Raw genomic sequence first — 24,794 nt, forward strand, 5'->3', positions numbered from 1 at the left:
GCTTGTGGAATCTTGGTTCCCTGACCAGGGATTGAACCTGGGCCCTCAGCAGTGAGAGTGTGGAGTCCTAACCACTGGACCGCCAGGGAATTCCAATTCTATCCTTATTTTTAGATAAGGAAACTAAAGCCTGGATATGTCAAATGATTTGCTTATGGTTGCACAGCTAGTAGTGGACAATTTGAAACTTGGACTGGGTTTTCTGACTGTAGATCTTGTGTTCTTTTGTCTACTGCCACACTGCCTCAAACTATAAGTTGCATTTCTTCTAAAAGGTGTTGAGTTATAACAAGCCGTCCATAATCCCTTTTTACCTTTTTCAAACTTTATTTTGAAACTTTCAAACATGCATATACCCTCTAGGTAGATTCAACAACTGTCATTTTGCCATATTCGCTTTTTCTCTCTACACACACATACACATTTTATTTGTTGTTATTGTTAGCCATTTGAAAATATGTTGAAGAGATCATGAGCCTCCAACCCTAAACACTGCAGCATGCATGTCCTAAGAATAAGGACATTCTTTTACAGAAGCAAAATATAACTGTCAGATTTAAGAAATCTAAACAATTGTATATTATCATAAATGGGCCTACTATTAAATATTACATCCATTCCATATTTAGTGTCTCCATTGATCCCCAAATATCTGCTACAGCTTTTTAAAAAAATTCAAAATTCATGCACTGCATTTGGTGGTTGTGTTTCTGAAGAGTCTCTCTTAATCTAGAACAGTTGGCCAACTTTATTCATTTCACTGACTTTTCAAAGAGTCTAGGTCAATTGTCCTATATAGTGTCTCACATTGTACAAATTAAAAATCAGTGAATCCGACTTATTTTCTCATCATATCCCCCTATATTTCCTGTAAATTGGAAGGTAGGAAAAGAGGCCTGATTAGATTCAAGTTATATCTTTGCTTCACTGGTGGTGTTAGAACTTATGTATTACATGCCATCCTTAATTTCTTTTTCTTCTTGTTTTGTATTTTGTGTACATTAAAATTTCTCCATAGTAAAAAGTAAAAACAAAACATTAAGCCTGGCAGAGGGGGGAATTAGGGGGAGGGATAGGTAAAAGGTAGGGAATCTCTTTTTCAGGTGATGAAAATGTTCTAAAACTGCCTGTGGGGATGGTTGCACATGCATGTGAATATACCAAAAATCATTGAACTGTACATTTCACAAGGATGAAGTATATGGTATGTGAATTATATTTCAATAAAAACGTTTAAAAAAAGAGTCAGGAACTCACCTCAGAGAACCATTCGTGTGCCTGCCATAGTGCTGAAATGTCCAGGTTTCAACAGAGAGTAAAATACAGATTGAGGAGCCATTTGGAAGACAACCTAGGAGGCAGCGGCCACAGTGTTCAACCTAGGGGGAAATGTGTTCACTTAAGAATAAGGCCAATCCCCACATTAGCAGGTCAATCCAGACTTGCCCTTCCGTTAAACTGATACCATGGGCTACATTGTGTCCCCCACAAATTTGTATGTTGAAGTCCTAAATCTCAGGACCTCACAATGTGACCATATTTAGGGATAGAGCCTTTAAAGTGGTAATAAAGGGTAAATGAGATCATTAGGGTACATCCTAATTCAATACCACTGTATAAGAAAAGGAAATTAGGACATAAACTAACAGAGGGAAGACCATGTAAAGACAGAAGGAGAAGATGCCCATATACAAGCCTAGGAGAGCGGTTTCAGAAGAAATCAACTCCACTGACACCTTGATCTCAAACTTTCAGCTCCAAAACTGTGAGAAAATAAATTTCTGTTGGTTAAGCTACCCAGTCTGTGGAACTTCGTTATGGCAGCCCAAACAGACTAATACACCCAACTTCCTTGAGAAGCAACATAGTTCCTTGAGAAGCAACCAACTCATGATTCCCCCAAGAAGAGGAAAAGGGGTGTTCCAGAACCTGGAGATGCAGAGCAGGTGGCATGTCAGAAGATGGCTTTACCCTTGATATTAATTACGGGCAAAGACATTATAGCTTCTTGTTTGGGGGAGAGCAGGTAGAGCACAGCTTTAGCTCTGCCCCAATGAAAGATATTCCTGACTCTTATTCGAGCATATTGCTCTGGGCAAATCAGAGGTCCCCAACCAGATGTGCAACTTCCTTAGTTCTTGCAGATTTTTTGGGAATTGCCCAGCTGTTCCTGATTATACAGTTCAAATATCCCACATATCCACTCTCAATGGAAACCTCAGGGAGCCCCTGAGAAGAGGTGAATTGTCTAGACTTCTTCTAATGGTTCTCTTTTGAAAGTCTTTTAAATAATTCACTATCTTGTTATTTCAGTGCTGCTCATTAGGACAGATGTTGACAATGGATAGCGTGGTAAGTGCACAGCTTAGCCTGGAGAATACAGTTGCCAGTGGCTTTAATTTTAGCACCATAACAGCTGCCACGACCACCTTCCTCATAAATGGCCCGTGTAGTAGGCTGCACATACCTCAAATCCTAAGGGCACCAGTAGTGCGGCTCCCCAGTGAGAGCCTGAGTGTCATCGATTTTTGCTCATTGTTGAGGCAGCCTGACTAGAGGTTTCACTAGTGGCCTTTTTCTGAAATCAGGTCATGCTGACTTGCCAGGGTCCCTACAGGTATGGTGTAATTGCATCATTCTGTTCCCTCCTTGCCTGGGGAGCAACACAGACAGTCTCAGAGAGGGGATATAGCATTTTTCAATCTCATCCAAATGGAAACCAAAGTATAATGTATACAACCTGGTGGATGAGCATGTACCTATGCACCCCGTGACCCTGAACATGTAGCCGTTGTTACCACTCCTCATTTAATCTTAGAGGAATATATATTGTCCTGTGATTACTCTGTCCTTTCATCTAATTGTACTCAAATCTTGGGTGACTGTTGGCCCTGTCCCTTTCCATCCACAATCCATATGGCACCAGCTTGGGAAACTTAATATCTTGTAAATGCATCATCCATACACAAGACATTGCAACTGGAAGGGACTTGGGGGAGAAGCCTGTTAGATATCATAAAATGCCAACTGTACATACATCTCTAGAAAAGTTTAAGTCATTGGACTGCGCCACCTAGGGTGGAAAAACATTATGTTTTCAGTCAGCTGCAAATTCCTAACCAAGAGTCACAGATCAGAAAAGGGGGTGGAACACCGAATATATCTCTCAAACTGTGTTTTCACGCAGGGTATTCACAGGTCTTGAAAGGGAAAGTGCACTCATCCTACAGGGCATCCACCTGGGCAAAGTACAGGCCGTTGGTTCTGTGCATATATTAGTGGGAGGACTGTTGTGGTTCACTAAGGAATCAGTCTATAATGTCCTATCCTGGGTCAAATACCTGTACAACAAGGTACTTGGAGCCAGCTGACATCATAACACCTTCCCATTATCCCCCTTGGGCAAGAGTTTTATAAGGCTCCATCAGGCTAGAACACATCCTAATGTTAGGGGGGATAGGGGGTTTGTTTTTAATTTTCTATAGAGCAAAAGCCACCCTGTGGGTATTCACAATTTGTCCCTAACACCTAGAGTATCCTTTGTAACACTCCAAGAGGTCGACAACTTCACAGAAATGTCTTCCAGCATGGGACAGTACTCGTCAACTTGTCAGCACCCAAAATCTCTGGACCTTTCCTACTGGTCTTAGATGAATTACCAGGGTTTGAGATGCAGAATATAGCTGTGGAATATTTTCTTTGTGTTTAAGAGGTAAGAGGGTAAGTGTCCAGCTCCTAACACGTTTACCACCATATTTGGTCACCTGAACTATCTCCTGGGTATAAATTTTGTCTGTTTTTTTTTTTTTAATTTTTTGGCTGTGCCGCGCGTCATACAGGATCTTAGTTCCTGGATCAGGGATCGAACCCGTGCCCCCTACAATGGAAGCATGGAGTCCTAACGACTGGAGCACCAGGGAAGTTCCAAACTTTGATTTTTAAAAACAAATTGGGAGCTCTATCACACTGCTTACTGTAATTCTTTACTTGCATTGTGGACTCATGAATGGAGCAGAAGCCATGTGCTATAACTAAAAGCTTTTCTACACTTATTCTAGGAACAATATTTTTCAAAAATGTGTACAAAATAATAGAAGCTCTGGATGATTTCTTGCCCTCTAAAATCCAAAACAGATTATAACCCAGGTGGGTTTTGTTATGCCAAACAAGAAATAAACTATAACCAAGGCTTTCCCACACACGAATAAGTAGACTTCCTTGTAAGCATAAAGTCTCTGGTGGATGTTTCACACAACTGAATGTTTTCTCACACTTATCTCAGGAATAGTTTATTTTCTCAGTTTGGAGTTGCCGAGGTAAAATAAAGTCTGAGTTGTGACTGAAGGTTTTTCCACATTCAGTTCTTTTAAAACAAAGCTATTCACAACAGGTAGAGCACATGGAAGGAGCCTCCACTGTACCCATAGTGTGAAAGCTGAGCAAAAAAGAAAAGAGGGCTCTGGGCGGAAGATTTGCAACCAGATTAGCAAAATGTCGAGCTGCTCTTTTACTTCTTTACTGCTGCACAGCATATTAGTAATATAAATTTATAACTCACCTTCTAGCTCCAAGTCTAAACAGACAATTTTAACAGCACGCAAATAGAATATAAAGCAATTCAAGGAAAACCCACTTTCCCTATCTTGGGGCAAATATTGTTGATTAGTGAAGAAAAAGACAAATGAAATATGAGGCTAATAAAAAGTCTCTGCAACTTGAGGCAGTGAAAGGACATAAGAAAAAAATATATTCAAGGGACCTCCCTGGTGGTCCAGTGCTTAAGACTTCGTCTTCTAATGCAGGGGGTGCGGGTTCAATCCCTGGTTGGGGAGCTAAGATCCCACATGCCTCTCAGCCAAAAAGCAAAAATCATAAAACTGAAGCAATATTGTAACAGATTCAATAAAGACTTTAAAAATGGTCCACATCAAAAAAAAAAAAAAACCTTAAAAAATCCCCACAAACTTGGCAATCATGAAAGGAAAACTGAAAGGAAACCAAAATGTAAAACATTACGGATGGGGCTTCCCTGGTGGCGCAGTAGTTGGGAGTCCGCCTGCCGGTGCAGGGGACACAGGTTCGAGCCCTGGTCTGGGAAGATCCCACATGCTGCTGAGCAACTAAGCCCATGCGCCACCACTACTGAGCCTGCACTCTAGAGCCCGCGAGCCACAACTACTGAAGCCTGCAGGCCTACAGCCCATGCTCCGCAACAAGAGAAGCCACTGCAGTGAAAGGCCTGTGCACTGCAGCAAGGAGTGGCCTCTGCTTGCCGCAACTAGAGAAAGCCCGCGCACAGCAAGGAAGACCCAGTGCAGCCTAAAAAATAACTAAATAAAATCTATATAAAAAAAACTGTGGATGAAACACAGCCCTAACTACATATACAAAAGAGAATAAAAGAACTTTACAGGGCTTCCCTGGTGGCGCAGTGGTTGAGAGTCCACCTGCCGATGCAGGGGACACGGGTTTGTGCCCTGATCCAGGAAGATCCCACGTGCCACGGAGCAGCCGGGCCTGTGAGCCATGGCCACTGAGCCTGCGCGTCCGGAGCCTGTGCTCTGCAACGGGAGAGGCTACAACAGTGAGAGGCCTGAGTACTGCCAAAAAAAAAAAAGAACTTTACAGAATACTAGGTGCAGCTTTATGCCACTCTCTGACAGTCCAGTAGAAAGGATGATTTCCAGATAGAGCTCACCAAAAGTCACAGAGGTAGAAACTTAAAGAGGGCAGTAATTGAAGAAATCAAAATGTTGCTAAAGATTTATGCTTCTTGGGGTGGGGCAGGACAAAAAAAAAAAGACTTTTCCCTCTCAATTCCCTCATCCCCCAAAATGGATCAAGCCCAGTTATTTTTACTGTTCAAAGAATAATTCCCACATTATTCAAGCTCTTCCAGAGTAATTAAAGAAAAACAAATACACTTTGCAAGGCAGGCAAAACCTTATTAGTAAATTCAACTTGGTTCTGTACTTAAAACATTAACAAATGGATTCTATTCCAGGAATGCAAGGAAATTTCAATTATCTAGAAACTTGCTCCCCCTAAAATTACAAAAATAAAGGACATTATCCATGAAATTACAGATTTTTTTTAAAAAAATGGTAGAACTTAAAAACCATAACAAAAACTCAAAGTACAAAACAATAATAATAATTATAGGGTATAGTATGTGCCAAGCACTGTTTTAAGTGCCTTACACTTATGAACTAATTTAACCCTCACAGCCCTGAGGTAGCTCCATTTTATATATGGAAGAGCTAGACACAAGGAAACTAAATGACTTACTCAGGATCACACATGTAAGAAAGTAAGGAGTCAGGATTTGAACCTTGAGTACCAGGCACAAAAATCTATTCTCTTAACTACTGTATTATATTGCTGCTTCTAAAAACAGGAATAGGGACTTCCCTGGTGGTCCAGTGGTTTAGACTCCGAACTTCAGATGCAGGGGATGTGAGTTTGATCGTTGGTCAGGGAACTAAGATGCTGCATGCTGTGCAGAATGGCCAAAACAAACAAAGAAAAAAATAGGAAAAGAAGGAAACTTCCTAAACCCAATAGAATATTTATGAGAAACCAACAATGAAGTAACAATAGTGAAACTTCCAGGGGTACACGTAGAAGATATCAATGAGGGCTTTATATGAGATATCCTATGAAGAGATGTCACTTCTATCTTTAGAAGCTTCTAGTCTGGTGGGGATGGGGGGAGGGGAGATTGTGTCCAATTTAAGGATGATTCAATTACAGGGCTGAGTTTTCAAAAGGTATTTATTAAACAACTACCATATGAAAATTATTATCTATATACTAAAAGAAATAGATACTATACCCAACCTCAAAGAGCCTATAAGTTGGTATGAACACATATGCATTAAATACAGAATAATTTACAACACAATTTAACAACAGTTGTACACATAGCACCAGCTAAGTCAAAGCACTGAGGTCCAACGAATAGCAGTTTAAGATGAATGAAGACGTATTTGAAGAAGAAAGTCTTTCAGAGATGAGTTGGATCTGGCAGGTTCTGAGGGACACATATTAGCAAAAGAAAAGAAAAAAGATTTTCTAGACAGGGAACATAAGTGATGAGGGACTATATTAGAAGTTCAAAAAGTAGAATAAGGAGGGCCACAGCCAAGAGAAAGAAAGAATGAATCAGTACCTTGGAGAATGACTTTATGTAAATGGTAAAACGGAGGAAGTGGAACACAATAAGGAAATACCTCTGTCCTTGAGAAGTACACGTTCTGATTTTGGGACACCTAAGTAAGAAATGAGATAGATTTTTAAACAGATGAAATAAAAGAAAGAAGGAAAGAAATCTACAAGCACATGAAATGTGTAGTCCTTAGTGGGGAAGGACCATACTGTTAATCCCACTCTCCCACCTTCCTGACCACCAGAGAACGTTTAAGGAATGATCCACTTTGATTAGTGGTTCCAAGAGGAGACCAGAGTGAGCATACTTCTTCTATAGAAACCTTAACTCAGAGTTCCTTGCTGTCTTAGAGAATCACGTCTTAAAAAACAGACCGAGCCAGACCTGACTGCTTTTCTCCAGTGTGAGTTCGCTGGTGGTGATTGAAAGTAGAACGCTGACTGAAGGCTTTCCCACATTCAATACATTCATAGGGTTTCTCTCCAGTGTGAACTCTCTGATGCACAATGAGCTGTGAGCTGTCACTAAAAGCCTTCTCACAATCTTTGCACTTATAGGGTTTCTCCCCAGTATGAGTTCTCTGATGTACCATAAGACTGGAGCTATAACTGAAGACCTTCCCACATTCATTACATTCATAAGGTTTCTCACCAGTGTGAATTCTCTGGTGTATAATAAGATGTGAGTTTTGATTGAAGGATTTTCCACACTCATTGCATTTATAGGGCTTTTCACCCGTGTGAAGTCTCTGATGTCGAATGAGACATTTACTCAGACTGAATGCCTTACCACACTCATTACATTCAAAAGGTTTTTCTCCAGTATGAATTCGCTCATGGTCAACAAGTTGAGAGTTCTGATTGAAGGCTTTCCCACACTCACTGCATTTGAATGGTTTTTCCCCAGTGTGGAGGCTCTGATGTCGAATAAGACATTTACTTCGACTAAAGGCCTTGCCACATTCATTACACTCATAAGGCTTCTCCCCAGTGTGGATTCTCTGATGGTCAATAAGATTTCTGTTGGAACAGAAAGCTTTCCCACACTCATTACACTTGTAAGGTTTCTCACCACTGTGAAGTACCTGATGGTGGACAAGGCTTTTACTCCGAATGAAGGCCTCCCCACACTCATTGCATTCATAGGGTTTCTCCCCAGTATGGGTTCTCTGGTGGTCAATGAGTTGAGAACTCTGAGTGAAAGCTTTTGCACATTCGTTACATTTATATGATTTCTCCCCATTATGGAGTCTCTGGTGTTGAATGAGATGCGAGCTGTGGCGATAGGTCTTTCCACAATCACTGCATTCATACGGCTTTTCCCCTGTGTGGATTCTGAGATGGACTATGAGCTGAGAGGTCTGCCTGAAGGTCTTGCCACACTCATTGCACTCATAGGGTTTCTCTCCAGTGTGGATTCTCTGATGCCCAATGAGGTGAGAACTCCGATTAAAAGCTTTGCCACATTCATCACAGTGATAGAATTTCTGTCCCTTCAGAATTTCCTGATGTTCTGCAGGACTTGAGGACAGATCTGGATGTTCCTCAAGTTCCTTATATACATCACATTCATCTTTTGTGCATTTATTTTTAACCTCCTGTGTTATTTCCAAGAAATCACTCTTCAGTCTGCTCCCTTGTTTGCCTGAGGGTTGAACTTCTAGCTTCTCTAAAGCCTCTTCACAGGCATCTCCAGCTTCTGGTCCTCCTGGAATCACTCCATAGAGTACTCCTGAGGTCCTATCAGATGACTCTGTTTCTTCAGAAATTTCCTGCTTTGGAGGCAACTCTGAACTCTCCATCCTGTTCTCACCTGCTGCCAAAAGAAAGAAGAAAACAACTGTTACTCACTCTTACCCTACTGAGGAAATGAACTATCAGGAGCCTATGTACCTAAAAAAAAATTCATATTATGGGTAAGGAATGAGGAGACACATTGAGAACAGGAGAGAAAATGAGAAAACAGCTCAAATTTCTCTTCATGGACAGAAAAACAATGAGGGGAAGCTGGTCAGTGGAGGAAGGCAGAAGAAGAGCTATCAGGACAGAGGGATGCTGAGCCAGCACAGCCAGGTGAACAGGCCAGTTGAAAGGCAAGAGACCAGACTGTAAAGCATGGTGTGATCTTCCAGAAGTCACTTAGATGCGACGTCTCCTTAGTAAAATGATGAACCCTAAGGTCCTTTCCAACCATGATATTGTATGGTTCCACACTTCTCAGCAAAGATGTTGGGGAGAGAAAGTGGTGGCAAATACCTCAAATCAAATATGAGAAACAATGTGGGCAAACCTGAGAGTAGAAGGGAAATTTATATTATGAGAATATGATTAGGAAAAAGTGTATATAAAGGAGTGATTCTGGTGTAACAGGACAGTGACAAGATTTGAAGAAGTCATGGGTAGAGAAATACTGGGGAAAAGTATTGAAGGGGAAAGCAAAGCTATAAAATTGGGCACCCCATAGTCCCTGGAGCACTGACTGGTAAGTACAATACTGCACTCCTATAAAAACTAGGAATGGGGCTTCCCTGGTGGCGCAGTGGTTAAGAATCCGCCTGACGATGCAGGGGACATGGGTTTGAGCCCTGGTCCGGGAAGATCCCACATGCCATGGAGCAGCTAAGTCCGTGCACCACAACTACTGAAGCCCACGTGCCACAACTACTGAAGCCCGTGCACCTAGATCCCGTGCTCCATAACAAGTGAAGTCATCACAATGAGAAGCCCGTGCACCACAACAAAGAGTAGCCCCCACAAGCTGCAACTAGAGAAAGCCCACTCGCAGCAACTAAGACCCAACACAGACATAAATAAATAAATAAATAAATAAATAAATAAATAAAACTAATGGGGGACTTCCCTGGCAGTCCAGTGCTTAAGACTTCGCCTTCCAATGCAGGGGGTGCGTGTTTGATCCCTGGTTGGGGAGCTAAGATCCCACATGCCTCTAGGACAAAAAACCAAATCATAAAACAAAAGCAATACTGTAATAAATTCAATAAAGACTTCAAAAATGGTCCACATCAAAAAAAACCCCCAAAAAACTAAGAATGGCATCAATAACTTGAAATATAAATCAAACATGTTTTTGGTATCTTGATAATCAGGAATCATAAGGAAAGTGAGCAGTTGAATATTTGCTTTTAAATTCTAGGATTTTTCAGTACAAAAACTGGGAGAAGGCAGAGCAATTATGGTTATAACTTAACCTAAAAATGTTGGTTCCTTTCAATGACATCTACATCAGGGCTATAAACCTTCATGCTAATTGAGTGTGTTCAAGTGGTAGATGTCTGAATCTCTCACTTCTAAGCCCACCCTCCCCAGAGTAGGCTACTGTCCTAGACCGGTCAAGCCCAGAACCTGCCGTGACAACAGCTCCTTCCAGGAAGCAGCCCTGCCCCAGTCTTTCTGAAGGAGAAGCTGAGGCAACCATGCTTTGTGCCAAACAACCCAGCTCAGCCCATGATGGACAACAGGTGACTGGAACAGGGCCAAGCACTAGACCCAAGTGTGGCTTATCTGTAGATTAATCATCCGCCTCTGTGCAGCAAGGACCAAAGTTCTGCTCAAACAAAGATGTTATTTAATGGCTGAACCACCCTTGGAGCTCCTCTCTACATAAATTCTGAACTGAAGGTAGGACAAGATGAAGGAAATTACAAGTAGAAGCCCAAGCTGAAATGATGCATGGAGAGAAGGCAAGCCATCGGGAGCCAAAGCAAGCAGAATGTGTGAGGAAACAGAAAGTATGACTAAAAAGGAGCTCTGACAAAAGATTCAGAGTGAAGAGAATGGGTATCAGAGGGAGGAGAAAACAGATACACAGAGCACAGCTGTCTTACGACACTGGTGTAAAAATCCTTTCACTTTTGCTGCTGTGGCTCCCAGGCTCCCAAGTCCCTACAAAGCTTTGTTTCCCGAAGTCTGGTCTAGCTGGTCAGTTTGTTCTAGGTTTCCATTCCTTTAGTCTTATTGTAAGTAACTTAGCTCACTGCTTAAAACTGAGTGGCTTTCTATTCCTTCCAACTACAAACGCTAACTAAACCAGCCCAGTTCAATTAATAAGAAAGTAAAAAGAATGTTAATAACGGTTAAAGTGGATGATGATGTAGAGGGGTTCATTATACTATTCTCTCCACTTTGTCTCTTTATATTTTCATAATAAAAAGTTAAAAAAAGAAAAAGAATATAGCAAAGAATATGTAAAGAAGGCTGACTCTAAGTTACTGGGTAACAGAGTCATTACCCAATGAAGCCAGGCTGCAGCAATTTTCTGGCACGATGTTCCGGTACAGGGCTGCTTTCTGGCTGAGAGCTGGACCTTTCCACTTCTTCTGAGTATAGTCCACAGACAGGAACTCGAACTCTGCAGCCTCCTGGAATGACAAGCTTCTATTGCTCAGGGACATTCCCAGCCTGGAAAGCAGTCATTAGGGGCACCAAGAGGACAGGGTCGGGGAACCTGGTGGTAAAATGGGTGGGGGGGGGGGCGGAGGGAGGGAATCTGGGAAAGACAGATTAAAAGGGGGAATTCCCTGGTGGTCCAGTGGTTAAGACTCAGTGCTTTCACTGTCATGGGCCCGGGTTCAATCCCTGGTTGGGGAACTATTATAAGATCCCACAAGCTGTGGGGTGCAGCCAAAAAAAAAAAAAGGACAAATCTAGGACAGGACCAGCTCCAGGGGAAGCCACAGGAGCAGACTCAGAATGGGCCAGAGGCCCGGAGATGAGCTCTAGCTATTCCTGGGCCACAGACTTGGAACTCAGGAAGCTCACCTGGGGCCTGACCATCCGGAGCACAGTTGCCGCTGCTTGGTCTCCTACGTTCCCCACTTGGGGAAGGGCAGGCACCGGGGAAGCATGCTGAGCTGAGGGAGGAAAGAAAGCTCTGAGTGGGACCAGCCCTGCTCTTGGCTCCAATGAGGTCTGTATCCCAGCAAGTGGATTCAGGAGAACCCAGGTGGCTCCACACACACGGACCCTCATCCCTGTTCCATAAAGGCATTATCCTTTGTGAGCTGTGAACTTTTCCTGAAGGCAAGAAGGTCCCTGTTCAAACCGAACTGGCGGTTCCTTCCAGCCCTCTCTCTCCCACTCTCGGAAGGAAGCTACACTTCTGACCACCTTCTGTCTCCCGTGGCTTCCCCAGCAGCAGCCTGCCTGGCCTCCCCCTCACCTCTCTGCCCCTCATTCCCTGGCTTCTCTTCCTGCACCTGCCCTCTCATCACGGACACTGCAGGCGTTCAGGCCTCAGAGCTTCCCCTTTCCCTCTCTCAGAGATCTCACGACTCCCAATCTCTGCTCTTAAGCTCTCAGTTCTCTCTGAGACCCATATCACAAGCCTCCAGTTGCCTATTGGACATTTCACTTGGGTGTCCCACAACACCTGAAATTCAGTGTCTAAAGTGCATGTTTCCATCTTCCTTTCCTGACTTCCCAAGTTTTCTCAGTGATTCCAAACATCAGCCAAAACCCGCTAATTCTCCCTCCTCTCCATTGTCCCATGGATTCTTCGTTCAAATATGTGTCACATCTATCACTTTCCATTCCACTCAAACCCACTCACGCAATTAGTGCCTCACATCTGTTCTACACTAGCCTCCTAGTGAGGCTCCCGGTCACTGGTCTCCACACTCAACCCACAGTGCTCATGTGCCACAGTAATCCTTCTGAAATACTGTTTCTAACGCTTCAATCCCCTGCCCCCAAATTCTTCCTGGTCTCCATCCAAAGGCCCTGCACAAGCAGACCCCAGGCTCCCAAATAAGTCCTTCCTGACCCGACCTCAATGGGGTCCAAGGAACTCCCACTTAGCGAGTGTCTTTGCTCCAGCCCTCCATGATCTCGCTCACCGTTTACAATGTCCACATGGCTTATTCGTGATGGCATCAAATGCCTGCGGACAGATATCACTCACATGTACCTTATGAGGCTGCCTCTTCTTGCACTTAGGACTGACTCTCTGCCAACTAGATAACAAGCTCTTTGGAAGCAGTGCCGGCGTACTATATCTCTCTGGTCCTCAACAGTGCCTTTGCCATGAAACGTGCTTGACAAAAATGTGCTAAATACACGAATGATCGGAGAATAAGCAAAAGGAACAAAGTCACTAGGGAAGGAAGACACAGGGCAGGGCAATAAGGGACTCCAATGGGGTGGGAGATGGGGAGATGAAGGAAAGGAGACTCCGAAAGAGAGAAAGGAAGAATGACTTAAGGCCAAAGCGGGTGGAGTGAGTACCAGAGTGCCCACTGGGGAGGTGGTGGTGTGCCCCAGGGTCACCAGGAGGCTCCAGGTGGGCTCCGGGTGCCGAACCCTCACTGAGGAGTGAGGTAGGAGGAGATTCCTCTGTTGCACCCAAGGCTGTCATCTCCTCCAAATGCATTTCCTGTTCCTGTGCTGGAGCTGAAACCTAGAGACAAGGAAATAAAATTGGGTCCAAAAGAGCATCCTTGAAGGTACAGAACCCAAAACCTCTAAGAAGCACCCCCACGAGAGGAAGCCAGGGAGAGAAGAGTCAGAGGGTCCTTCTAGCCCCACCAGTAAGCCAACTGGGGCAAAAATGCCAAAGCAGGATCTACAGCTTACAATCCTATTTGCTATCCCTCTGTTGACCCTTTCGGTAGGAGCTTCAAGACCAGATTATATAACCATTTCCACTCTGTGTCAGTGCTTCAGACACACATTTGCTTATGAAGAACCCCCTGGAAAAAGGAGTTAGGAAAGTAATTCAGTACACTCCCTAGGGCCTCAGCCTACAGCACAGATCAATCAGAAGCACCAAGGAAGTAAAAAGTGACAGGTGTATGTACCTGTATGTGCACAAATAATGCTACTGAGGCCGACAGCTGGAGCAATACCCCAGAACAGCAGCTGACAAACCTCAGCTTTTCCAACTTCTCTCAGCAAAAGTGTCTCCTCTTCAGAGAAGCCATCCCTGACCACACTGACAAAGCAAGGATAGTCACACTCTCTCAAATTACCTGGTTATGTTTTCTAGAGCATACATTAGTCTTTAAATTATCTTATTTATACCTTTATTGTCTATTTCTCTGCCAATGAAGTATAAGCGTTTTGAGGGTGAGCACTCTGTCTTGGTCACTAGCTCCCAGAACAATGCTTAGTCCAATGGTGGTATTCAATTAATATTTGCTGACTGACTTCCTCTCAATATTTTGCTAAGAGTTATCTGCAAACTTGGTTTTCAATATGTACTACCTCTCCCCAAAAATTTATACAAAAAGTCAAACAGAAAAAAAAAATTTAAAAAGAAAAGTCAAATAGGATCACATAACACCAAATCTTTAGAGACCTCGAGAATATCTCAGAGCACAGACCTTTTATTTTCTAACCCTTGCTTGTTGTCATCAAATCAGTTCCTCACAATCTCATGGTTACTACTTGTACCAGCATTTGGAGCAGAAAATCTAAAACATTATCTAAGTAAATCACTTTTTTTTTTTTTTTTTTTTTTTTTGCGGTACGCGGGCCTCTCATTGTTGTGGCCTCTGCCGTTGCGGAGCACAGGCTCCAGACGCGCAGGTTCAGTGGCCATGGCTCACGGGCCCAGCCGCTCCGCGGTATGTGGGATCTTCCCGGACCGGGGCACGAACCCGTGTCCCCTGCATCGGCAGGCGGACTCTCAACCACTGCGCCACCAGGGAAGCCCAATAAATCACTTTTTAAAAATTGAAATATAGTTGATTTACAATGTTGTGTTAGTTTCAGGGGTACAGCAAAGCAATTCAGTTATACATACATATATATTCATTCTTTTCCAGATTCTTTTCCCTTATAGGTTATTAAAGAATATTGAGCAGAGTTCCCTGTCCTATACAGTAGGTCCTTGTTGATTATCTTAAATAAATCACATTTATAAGCTCATTCACTCTGGCATGTACATAGCAGAGCATAAGGTGAAAATAACTTCTCCTTCAACAAAACACATGGATTTGCCCTACTGGGTTACATCTGCTGAGACGTTAGGGGGCTCTCTCCTTTAGTGTATATCTCTCCAATGGAATGGTAGGTCCAAGAGGCTCCCTGCAGTCTGAGGTTCCCCAGCTCTCCCATGGATGGTTCTTATAAATGGGACTTAGAGCTCTTAAATACAGCAGCTGTGGGTACTGGCAGAAGATAGAACTTAACTGCACTGTGATAACACAACCTTGTAATTCACTGACAATTAAATCCTGATAAAGTTCCTATTCATTACCTAGGACTCATAAGTGTCCTCTCCTCGCAGGCCATGAAAACCCCATTCCAATTTTCATTCCAAGATGGCATTCCACAGCAAGACATTAGGGAAAAGGTAGTGGCTTAGAATCTAGGGAGCTGGAAAATCCTGGTTCCCACACACATGGACAAAGGGACTGCTTACTAGCTCTGTCACCTTAGATGAGCCAGTTAACTTCTCCACGTTTGCATCGCTTGTCAAATGGAGATAATGATTACTATCTGCATACCTTGTAAGCCTGCTAGGAGCTCAAATTAAAAAAGATATAAAAGCATTCTGTAAATTCTGCAGCCCAGTAGGGATGCCTCTACCACTCTCTCCAGCCCCAATGTGCACACATGTGCATGCTCACTTCTGCTGATCAGAATGACATTCCTTAATCTCCTCCTGGCAAACGCCCACGAAAACGCCTGTTTTTTCATTTAGTCGTAAAGCATTTTCTGAATCCAGGCTAGGTGAGATAGTCCTGTTCTCATGTCCTTATGTCAGAAAACTTAAGCTGATGACAGTGGCAGAGTAAGAAACAGATTCCAAAGATCCCACTTCTAGGCTAGAGCCATGAGTGTTCAGCTGCCCTGACTGTCAACTGTTAGTCACTCTCTTGGGTTTGTGACTCAGTCACCTTTCTTCTGAGGCTCCCTGGATAAAAGACAGTTTTAATGGAGGCTATATTCTCTTCTGCTTAAGCAAAAGAAGGCAGGAAATAGGGAAATTTTCCTTCTACCCTCCTCACTAAATAGCACTCTAAACATTTCTTCAACCACTTGTCCTTGCCTATGGTTGGGCCTAGCTGCTCTCTAGACCCTACTGATAGTTGATTTATCCCTGTGTTTACTTGTTTAAACAAGGAAATAACGATTGACAATGTATCTGATACTGTCAGAGGATACTGGCTATTACATCTGGAAAAAGTCTAGCCCTAGAACTCCAATCAATTGGAATTCATTCCCTAGGCCTAGATATGTAATCAGTTTTGAAAAAGCACTGAATAAAAATGATGTACTGGGTACTAAGGAAATTTCACTGGTACTGGTTTTCCCTGGTAAAGCACAAAGGAGGAAAAGTAGAGGGGACCCTAATCCATCCTGCTCAGTTACAAGGGAGCAACTGGAGACTCATCAGGAAGAACTGACTCATCCATGGTGTGATGGTCTTTTGATGTCAGTTTAGCTCTAAACTAGGTGTTGCTGTGATGGTATGGTGTACAAGTGATTAAAATTCATAATCAGTTTAAGTAAGGGAGGTTATCTCAGATAATCTGGATGGGCCTGATTCAATCAGTTGCAAGGCCTTAAAATCAGAGCTGAAGTTTCATGAAGAAGGAATTCTCTTTGTGGACAGCAGCTTCAGCCTATGCCTGAGAGTTCTAGCCTGAACTTTCTGACGGCCTACCTTACAAATTTCTGACTTGACCTGTCAACTCCCCCAATGACAGGTCACTTTCTAGCAATATATATATGTATGTATATATATATAATTTCCTACTGGTTTTGCTTCTGTGGCTGAACCCTGACTAATACACATAGTCACTGAACTAGTTAGCTCTGTGATCCTAGAAGCCAGACTTCCCACTGTTATGACACTGCTAACTCTCCAACTTTTCCTTTTGAGTTACCCTGGCTTAAAATTTGAGAGAACCCCAGAAAGTAGGGAAAATCAAAAATAGAATTAAAGATGCAAAAAGATCCCAGTTGAGTTTGGAAAGCTAGAAAAGAACAAAATGATGATGAGGCCCAGAACTGTTACACCTCATAAGGAACCTAAAAGGCAGGAAAACAGCACAGTAACTTGGAGAAATCCGAGGAAGTAATGAGAACTTCTCAAATGAGGGCCCATGTTATCAGCATACCCTACGGGCTACTTCTCCCTGACATGCTTCCCTATTCTAACCAGTGTGCGGATCCTCTGCCTGTCAGGAGCACTCTGTGGAGCTCCAGGCTGCAGCTAGGTTCACGACACAGCACTTCACAAAGTAATTCACAGAGCGTGGCTGGGATCTGCATTTTTGTTTAAGGCTAGGAGCACAAAACTCTTTCCCCTTTATACATGGCACTGGTTCAGGAATCCCAAAGGCAAACCAGCTCAGGGCCTAGGGAATGGAGAATGTCTATTCTCAGGCTACCCCAAGCAGTATAGAATGGTTCCAGATGCCATTCTAGACTCGGCCGCTCACCTCTCCTGGTCCACTAACGTGTCTCTGGAAATCCTCCACCACAGCCACAGCCTCCTCACCACTCTCAGGGTGATGCAGCTGCACCCAGGTCCGCAGTTCCCCTGGCAGGATGCTCAGGAACTGCTCCAGGACAAGCAGCTCCAGGATCTGCTCCTTGGTGTGCACCTCCGGCATCAGCCACCAGCGGCAGAGCTCCCGGAGCCGGCTCAGCGCCTCCTGCGGCCCAGACATCTCATGATAACATAACTGCCTGAAGTGCAGCCGGAAAATTTCACAGACAGGAGGGTGATTCTTTTGGAGACTGCAGCCCTGTCCCCAGCTCTGGCTCTCTGGCTCCTGTTTCACGGTCAAGCGCCCCTCCTGCCGCTGGAGAACAGCACCCCTGGAGATGAGGCCTGAAGTTCCCTTGCCTTGGGCGGCCATCGTGACACCAAAGAGAAGCTTGTTTCAGTTGTGGTTTGTCCGATTAAAATGATGATCTGTAATTCAGACCTCAGAAGCTGTTGTCAGAGTTGAGGATGTAGGGTGATGGGAACGTCACCTAGAGAAACATCAAGAGAGAAATCAGAGTCCCCAGAGTGCTCAGCCCCAGGCAGATGACAGACCCTCCACAGTTAAAAAGCAAAGCTCTAGAAAAAAGAAAAAGGAGCACAACCAGGGCAGTCTCTCTAAGCATCTCTCCAAGTAACTTCCTTAAAGTTTCAGTGGCTCCCATCACCTACAGGATAAAACCTAAATGTCTATGCCTAGCATCCACAACCTGGCCTGAGGCCTCTATTCTAGCCACACCCCCTACCACTTTCCCCAGGTACCCCACCAGGCTAGAAAGACTGCAATGATCTCCAAATGTGAGATATGCAAGCTAATCCAAAAGGCAGATAAAGAAATACTAAGTTGTTATTTAACTATTTAGTGGATGTTTTATAATGTGCACTGAAATTTGTACAACAGTACATACCTTTAACTCACAAATAAACCTATGTTGGAAATGCATGCTCAAAACTCTTCTACTCTACTCTTTTGTAATAGAGATGCACAATAAAGAAAGTTAGCGACTAAAGCTCTAAAGACACAGCTAGAAGCCACACATACTTTCTCTGGATTTTTCTGCTTCTGAAACTTTTGACAAACACCTACTCACCTGTCAAGACCCAGAACAAATTTTATTTTTCTCTTGAAGGCATTCCTGATTGCCCCATGCAGGAAGGGGAGCTGGTCACCTGCCTCTCCGTACTTCTCAGTGTAACATTGTATTTTAACTAATTTATGCACAACTCAACACTCACACCCTCCAAACTGCTGGATGGCCACAAAAGAAAAGGAACCCAATGGAGTAAGAAATGCCAGACCCTCTTCTACTCAACCCACTTCCCCTAGAAAGCCTTGCTGATCTCTCCAGGCTTAAGTGTGGTTACTGCCTCAGTGAACCCACAGTACGTTTTTCTTCAAACCTCTGCTAGAGCACTTCTCACACTGTGTTTGGGACTTAGACGACTGCCTCCTCCACTTTATGGGAGGACTCAAAAGGCAGAGCTGGTTCCCAGTCATCTTTGTACGTGTGTGTGTACTTGGCATACAGAGGCACATATGTGGGAAGCGAACGAATGATACTGAAGTTGGGGGTGGGGGCGACTTTTATCCAGTTTACATAGTGTAAAACCCTGAAAATCAGCACCTTAGTGGTAACTAGGGCATCTGTGTTATGCTTCCAATTCACCATGCATCTTGGTACCTTGGATAAGCTACTCTCTCCAGCGCTCAATTTCTTTAAAAAGACAAAGACAGACTTAAAAATCTGTGAGTCTGCTCTGAAATACATAGAAAGTTCAGGCCATTTTCCTACTTCCCTTACTGCTCCGAATGCTCAGCCCCTCATCTCATCTGGATTTTTGGCTCTCCAAGCTATACTTCACGTCTGAAATTCTGACTGGGTCTGACCCACTTCTGACGCTTCGTACTGTCTTCCAGCGCAAGGCTGGGAAAACGTCTATCTACATTTCGCGTTCGACCAGGCTTCTGCGGCGCCGCTCACCTGGCCACGTCTGCCCTGCTCATCGCTGTACCCGCAGGTGCTGGGCTCGGTGCCAGGCACGGCTGGTCAGGGAACTGGGACAAAGAGGCGGCTCTGCATCTGGCGGCTTCTGAGCGTCACGGGGACCGCGCCGCCAGCCGCGGGGGCGAAGAGTGGGTCGGGCTGGCGTAGCCGACCTGGGCTGTGGGCGGCCGCAGCTCCAGCCTAGCGGCCCCGGGCCCCAGCAACACTTCTCCCCCCGCCCCGGGCCCGCTCACCGGGGCACCGCGCCCGCGACTCCCGAACACCAGACTCCGCCGCGGCCGGCGTAAGCGAAAACAATGGCCGGGCCGGAAGCGAGAGAGGCCCCACTTCCGGCCCCTCCAGGATCCCGGAAGTCTCGGTTGAGAAAGTGGGCGCCCGCGAACCCGCGAACCCGCGACCCCGCAGCAACACAGCTGGTGACACCTTGGGCGCGGAGACCACCCCCTCCGGGCCTGGCTGGGGCACAGGGGCGCCAGCGGGGAGGGGGTCTCAACTGAGGCCTCAGGCTGCACACGTGCTGCCCTCAGACCATTCTAGGACTGGGCGACCCTGCCTCACCCCAGCTTTGTCCTTTCCCCTCCTGGTGGCCTTGGGAAAGAAAACCTAACCTCTGAGCCTGTTTTTTCATCTGAAAAATGAAGAGCACAGCCTGTGCCTGACACGGCTGTGAGAACTGAAAGGGGTAACATAAGGACACTACACAGCAAAAGACCTGACATATCCTGAGCGCGCAGTCAGATATTATTATACTGTATGTGATGCCCAGGGCATTTTCACCCAGTGTGAGTCTTAATGAAATAAGCAACAGGTATCTCCATCTTACTAAAGAAGAAATGAGCCCAGAGATTGTGATATTTTGGCCGCAGGTGTGGTTAATCTTTCCTAAAACAGAACAAGCACTCTGGTGTCCAAGGAGAGGCCCCCTAGGGAGGGCCAAGGAGACAATAAAAAGTGGGAAGTTATGGAGACAACATAATCTAGATGCAATTGTCTAGTCTAATATCTGGGAGGCAGGTGTTACCCAGGTGGACTTCACCTGGAAGAATGGTTTGCATACAGAAGCATGTGAACAGGTCCCTGCTGCTAAAAGGATTGAGGAGGCTCTGAAGGCACAACCTCCAAAAACGAATGATATATGGAGCTAACGAAAAGCCTCTGCAACTTGAGGCAGTAAAAGGACATATGAAAAAAATATATTCAAGAAAAACTTGAGTTCCAAAGAGAAACAAAGGGCAAAGGATAACATCAGCCACATTTCCAATGGAGTTAACTATGTATCTTATGCATTGGGTTGGCCAAAAGTTTCGCTCGGGTTTTTCCATAACATCTTACAGAAAAACCTTGATGAACTTTTTGGCCAACCCAATATCTTGTTGTAGCCCAGCAAGTAGTTCCTTTACAGGGTCCGAAGTAACAGTAACTTGTGCTGTCCAGGCCATCAGCAATATCCCAAGGATGTACTGGGTCTACCTCTGGACCTGACATGTGTCCATCACATCTCTGCATAAGCCAGGACAGAAACGAAGGCATAAGAAGACCTACTGCAGGGTTTTTACAGTCTTTAAAGAGGTCTCTTAGAGCAGTCTTTGCCCACTGAGCCTGATGAGTGGCCTTCTGATATCAAGGTCACTCTCTACATTTGGAAACCTCACAGGGAGGTCTTGGCTATCTGGTCCTAGCTTCTGCCTGACATTGCCACTGCGTGTGGCCCACTGGCCCATTAAGGCCTCAGAGACTCAGGGATATCGAGAAGGAAATCTCTTAAGGCCAGGCCAAATGCTATCATCTCTTTTTCAGGTTTCCCTGATGATGCGTTGTCCTGGCTGCCTGGTATGTAGGAGACTTAGGGATCTGGAAAACAAGATTAAGCTTTTTCATTCCTCAGAGCTGTTTCATGCCCAGGTGGTTGGCTTTCATTGTCTGTGAGAGCCAGCTTCATCTGGGAAGTGTGTCCACACTTCATAGGTTCCTCTGTGGCCAGCACTGTGGGTCTAACCTACCATGACTGGATTGGGTTCCAGTGGAGGAGACATGCTCCATGACGCCCCTCATATAGCACCTTGGGAAACCTATATTTGGGCCAAAGACAGTCCCAGAATACCTGAGGGAACACCACCCCTGACCTCTCTGGGAAACTATCACACTAGCTTTGGTATGAGAGCTAATAGAACAAGTAACCCAGTTCTATGTGCCTGAAGTGGAACTCACCATCTACCCCCAACCCTGAAGCTCCACTCACATTCACATCACTATAAAGGGCACTATCATTCATCCAAGAGCCCAAACTAGAACCCTGGATGTCATACCATGGGCTGGGTGACCATAGGAGAGCTACTTAGCCTCTCTGTGCTACAGCTTCCTCATCTGTAAAATAAGGAGAATAATAATAATGATACCTAAATCATAGAGTTGATATGAGGATTGGATGAGATTATATATATATATATATATATATATATGGCACTTAGAATGTGCCTGGCACATTGTAGGTATTATAGGTGTTTTCTAGTATCATGTTTACTCACACTTCTTTATACCCTGTATCCAGATTATTGCTGAGTCTTTGCCCCATTTGTATGTAATCACAATAATAATGACAACAAAAAACAATAGAAAATACCTATACCACTTACTATGCTGCTCTGCATCATCACCACTGTTCACTTCCCTGTGTTAAGTCCTGCCTGGTGTGAGGGCAGCTGTGAGAAGGATGTTCCTAGGGACCTTTGGGATTTAAGGAGACCACAAAGAGAGGAGCATGGTCAGGTCTGGAGATTCTTTGTCCCCAAACTGCTCATACCTTCTGACATCATCTGTGTGGACAGTCCCCTTTTCAACAGCCAGGACACTCTTACACACCCTGAAAATAAGATGGGGGTCCTAGAACTGTCCCCTGTGGGGGGATAGTTGTAATATGGGCAGGAGACCCCAGCTACTATGCTTGAATGGGAATGTATGAAGTCCAAGCTCTAGCCAAGAGAGCAAAGAGACTGTCTTATCACCTTGAAAACTTCTCCTTATCCTTCAAGAATTAGCTGAGAAACTCCATTCTCCAGGAAGACGTCCCGGGACCCCATCTCCCCACCTGGATTAGGTGCCCCTTCCTTTGTGCTCCCGTGGTGGCCTGCCATGTGCTTGTCACGGCCCTTATTTGTCACACCAGGTTAACACTTTACTTGTCAGCTTCCCCCATGCACAGTAAGCCTTACGTGGGCTGCCACCACGTCTCTCTGGTTCACAGTTGGGTCCCAAGGCACAAACACTAAGCCTGGCTGGTTTGAATATCTGTCTTGGCCGGAAGACAAGGTCAGTCCACCTTTATTTCCCTGGTGTCCAGTACAGAGCCTGGCCTAACCTCTAAGAAATGTGTCCTTGATCCAGGCTGCTGTGGAAGGTTTTTAAGCAGGGAAAGAATCTGTTCAGTCTGGGTTTTGATTGCCAGCTATACTGAGGGGCTTGGAAGGAAAGAGATTGAGACATCAATTGTATCTGCTTATCTGCTTTGCCACCCCAGTGCCCCTGTAAGACAGAATCATTAGTTTACAGTCGAGGATTCTGAGCCTCGGCAAATGTCCTGCTTCCTGGGTAACAATTTTACTGGATGAAAAGGGCACGGAAGGCTTTGAATTCAGGTCTACAGACCACCTCCTCCTCCTCTTTTTTTTTCTGTTTTAGGATCCTATCTCTAACCCTCATTCATTCTTCATTCTTTAATTACTCTCAGATTTCTTCCTGCTGGTGGTGTGTCAACGACGGTCACAGAACATGGCCTCGGGGTAGACTCGGGAAAGGCAGAGATTCTCTAGGTCTTCTGGCCTTAGTGATCCCGCGAGGAGCCAAACCCTGGCGCGGAGACCAACGAGATAAGAAGGCCTCCGAGCTTCCTAGACAGAACCGGAAGTGGCTCCAAGGGCCCGAAGATCGGAGAGGAATTCGCTTCCGGCGCATCTTTTGTTCAGGAATCGTTGGAAGCTGCTGTTGGTGGGGAGGTCATCGGGTTAGTCGTGGAGCTTCCTCAGGTTGCCAGGAGTGGGAGCCGTGGTCCCGGGCTGTTCCTGCCCGCTGTTGGCGCTGGTATTGACCCTATCCCGTGACACACGTAATGAGACAGGCCCAGAGGGCAGCAGGAAACTTCCGGGGATACCAGCGCATCCCCGACAGGGTTTGGTGGGAACGCAGGACTGTCTCCCCGCCTCATACCGCTCGACTCTCCGTGCTTCCTTCCCGGGTTTTACCCCAGAGGTCTTCGGAAAAGCGGGGCACTGTATTCCGTGTTCTTTGTTCTAGCTTAATCCCCGTCCCGAAACCCCTCAGCCCGACCCTCATCTCATCCTCTGGCCCACCAAACTGCAGATTTGCCAAGTGGAAGGAGCGTTTTCAGTCTGTCCTACCCACAGCTCCCACAGACACCGGGGATGTTATTAGCAAGGACTCGTGGATTGCACAAAGGATCCTTAGAGCCGCTGGTCCAGCCACCATCTTCCTACCTGTTATGGGTGCGGAAACAGGACCATGGAGGGATTTGAACTGAGACCTTCTGCCTCCCATTCCAGAGACCTCGTCTCTTTCTGAGCCAGTGTCTGCGACCTTGAGTCTCCTAAAGCACAGTTTTGGTCTTGGAAATAATAAACTTGATACTATTGGCTGTAATCTTTCAGTTTCTGTGTATTGTTGGGCCTTAGGTTTGAAATCCAAATTCTTCCAGAAGCATCTCAAACATAGATTGGAATTTCTTTCCAGCCTGTGAGTATGGCAGAACTCAACTTTGCAACCTACAATCTGGGATTTGCAATTTGGGCAAGTTATATATCCACTGAGTCTTAAGTTTCTTCATGTGTGAAATGGAAAAAAACCAATCCATGCCTGCTTATCCCTCAGAGTTGGGAGGATTGAGTGAGGTAAGTTGTGAGTCTTGACATGTCTTGTTAAGCACTATTCAAAGATTAACAAAAACACCTACACAAGAAACTTTGGATTCAAGGAGGGAGATGGAAATGACTGGACATTGGAAACATGAAGGGCAAGGGGCAGGCAGACACTGGTGACTTACAAAAGGCAGTATCTGATAACAACGTAAGAGAAGTTCAGAGAGCCAAGGAAGGGATTGATTTTGAAAGGGATCAGAAGCAGCCTCAGAGGGAAGAGCACTGAGTTGAGCC

The 24,794-nt window shown here is 45.0% G+C and overlaps 1 protein-coding gene across 4 annotated transcripts; it reads right to left on the reverse strand.

Annotated features, from left to right (window-relative positions):
- Window positions 1-6,839: 6,839 nt before the first annotated feature.
- Window positions 6,840-19,929, reverse strand: ZKSCAN7 (zinc finger with KRAB and SCAN domains 7). Of its 4 annotated transcripts, none has more exons than XM_079933292.1 (6): window positions 19,612-19,929; window positions 17,580-18,120; window positions 13,411-13,582; window positions 11,947-12,038; window positions 11,417-11,546; window positions 6,840-8,980 (listed from the first exon to the last, which is right to left on the reverse strand). In XM_079933292.1, the coding sequence occupies exons 2-6, from the start codon at window positions 18,000-18,002 to the stop codon at window positions 7,530-7,532; spliced, it is 2,268 nt and encodes a 755-aa protein (XP_079789418.1). In that variant the 5' UTR covers window positions 18,003-18,120; window positions 19,612-19,929; the 3' UTR covers window positions 6,840-7,529. The 4 variants fall into 4 exon arrangements, with proteins under 4 accessions (XP_079789418.1, XP_079789417.1, XP_079789420.1 ...); XM_079933291.1 differs by having other exon boundaries at window positions 6,840-8,983; XM_079933294.1 differs by lacking the exons at window positions 11,947-12,038; window positions 13,411-13,582 and having other exon boundaries at window positions 6,840-8,983.
- Between the last annotated feature and the right edge of the window lie 4,865 nt (window positions 19,930-24,794).

This window comes from Stenella coeruleoalba (genome assembly GCF_951394435.1).
Source record: "Stenella coeruleoalba genome assembly, chromosome: 10".
NCBI lineage: Eukaryota > Metazoa > Chordata > Mammalia > Artiodactyla > Delphinidae > Stenella > Stenella coeruleoalba.

What these genes read in the sequence shown, in the direction of transcription:
- ZKSCAN7 (XM_079933291.1), bottom strand. Translation starts at nt 18,002, where the DNA reads ATGGCCGCCCAAGGCAAGGGAACTTCAGGCCTCATCTCCAGGGGTGCT. An exon ending in ACGTTAGTGGACCAGGAGAG is followed by an intron (nt 13,583 to 17,579) that starts GTGAGCGGCCGA and finishes CCTTGTCTCTAG; the next exon opens with GTTTCAGCTCCAGCACAGGA. An exon ending in TCCGGATGGTCAGGCCCCAG is followed by an intron (nt 11,547 to 11,946) that starts GTGAGCTTCCTG and finishes TTGTCATTCCAG; the next exon opens with GAGGCTGCAGAGTTCGAGTT.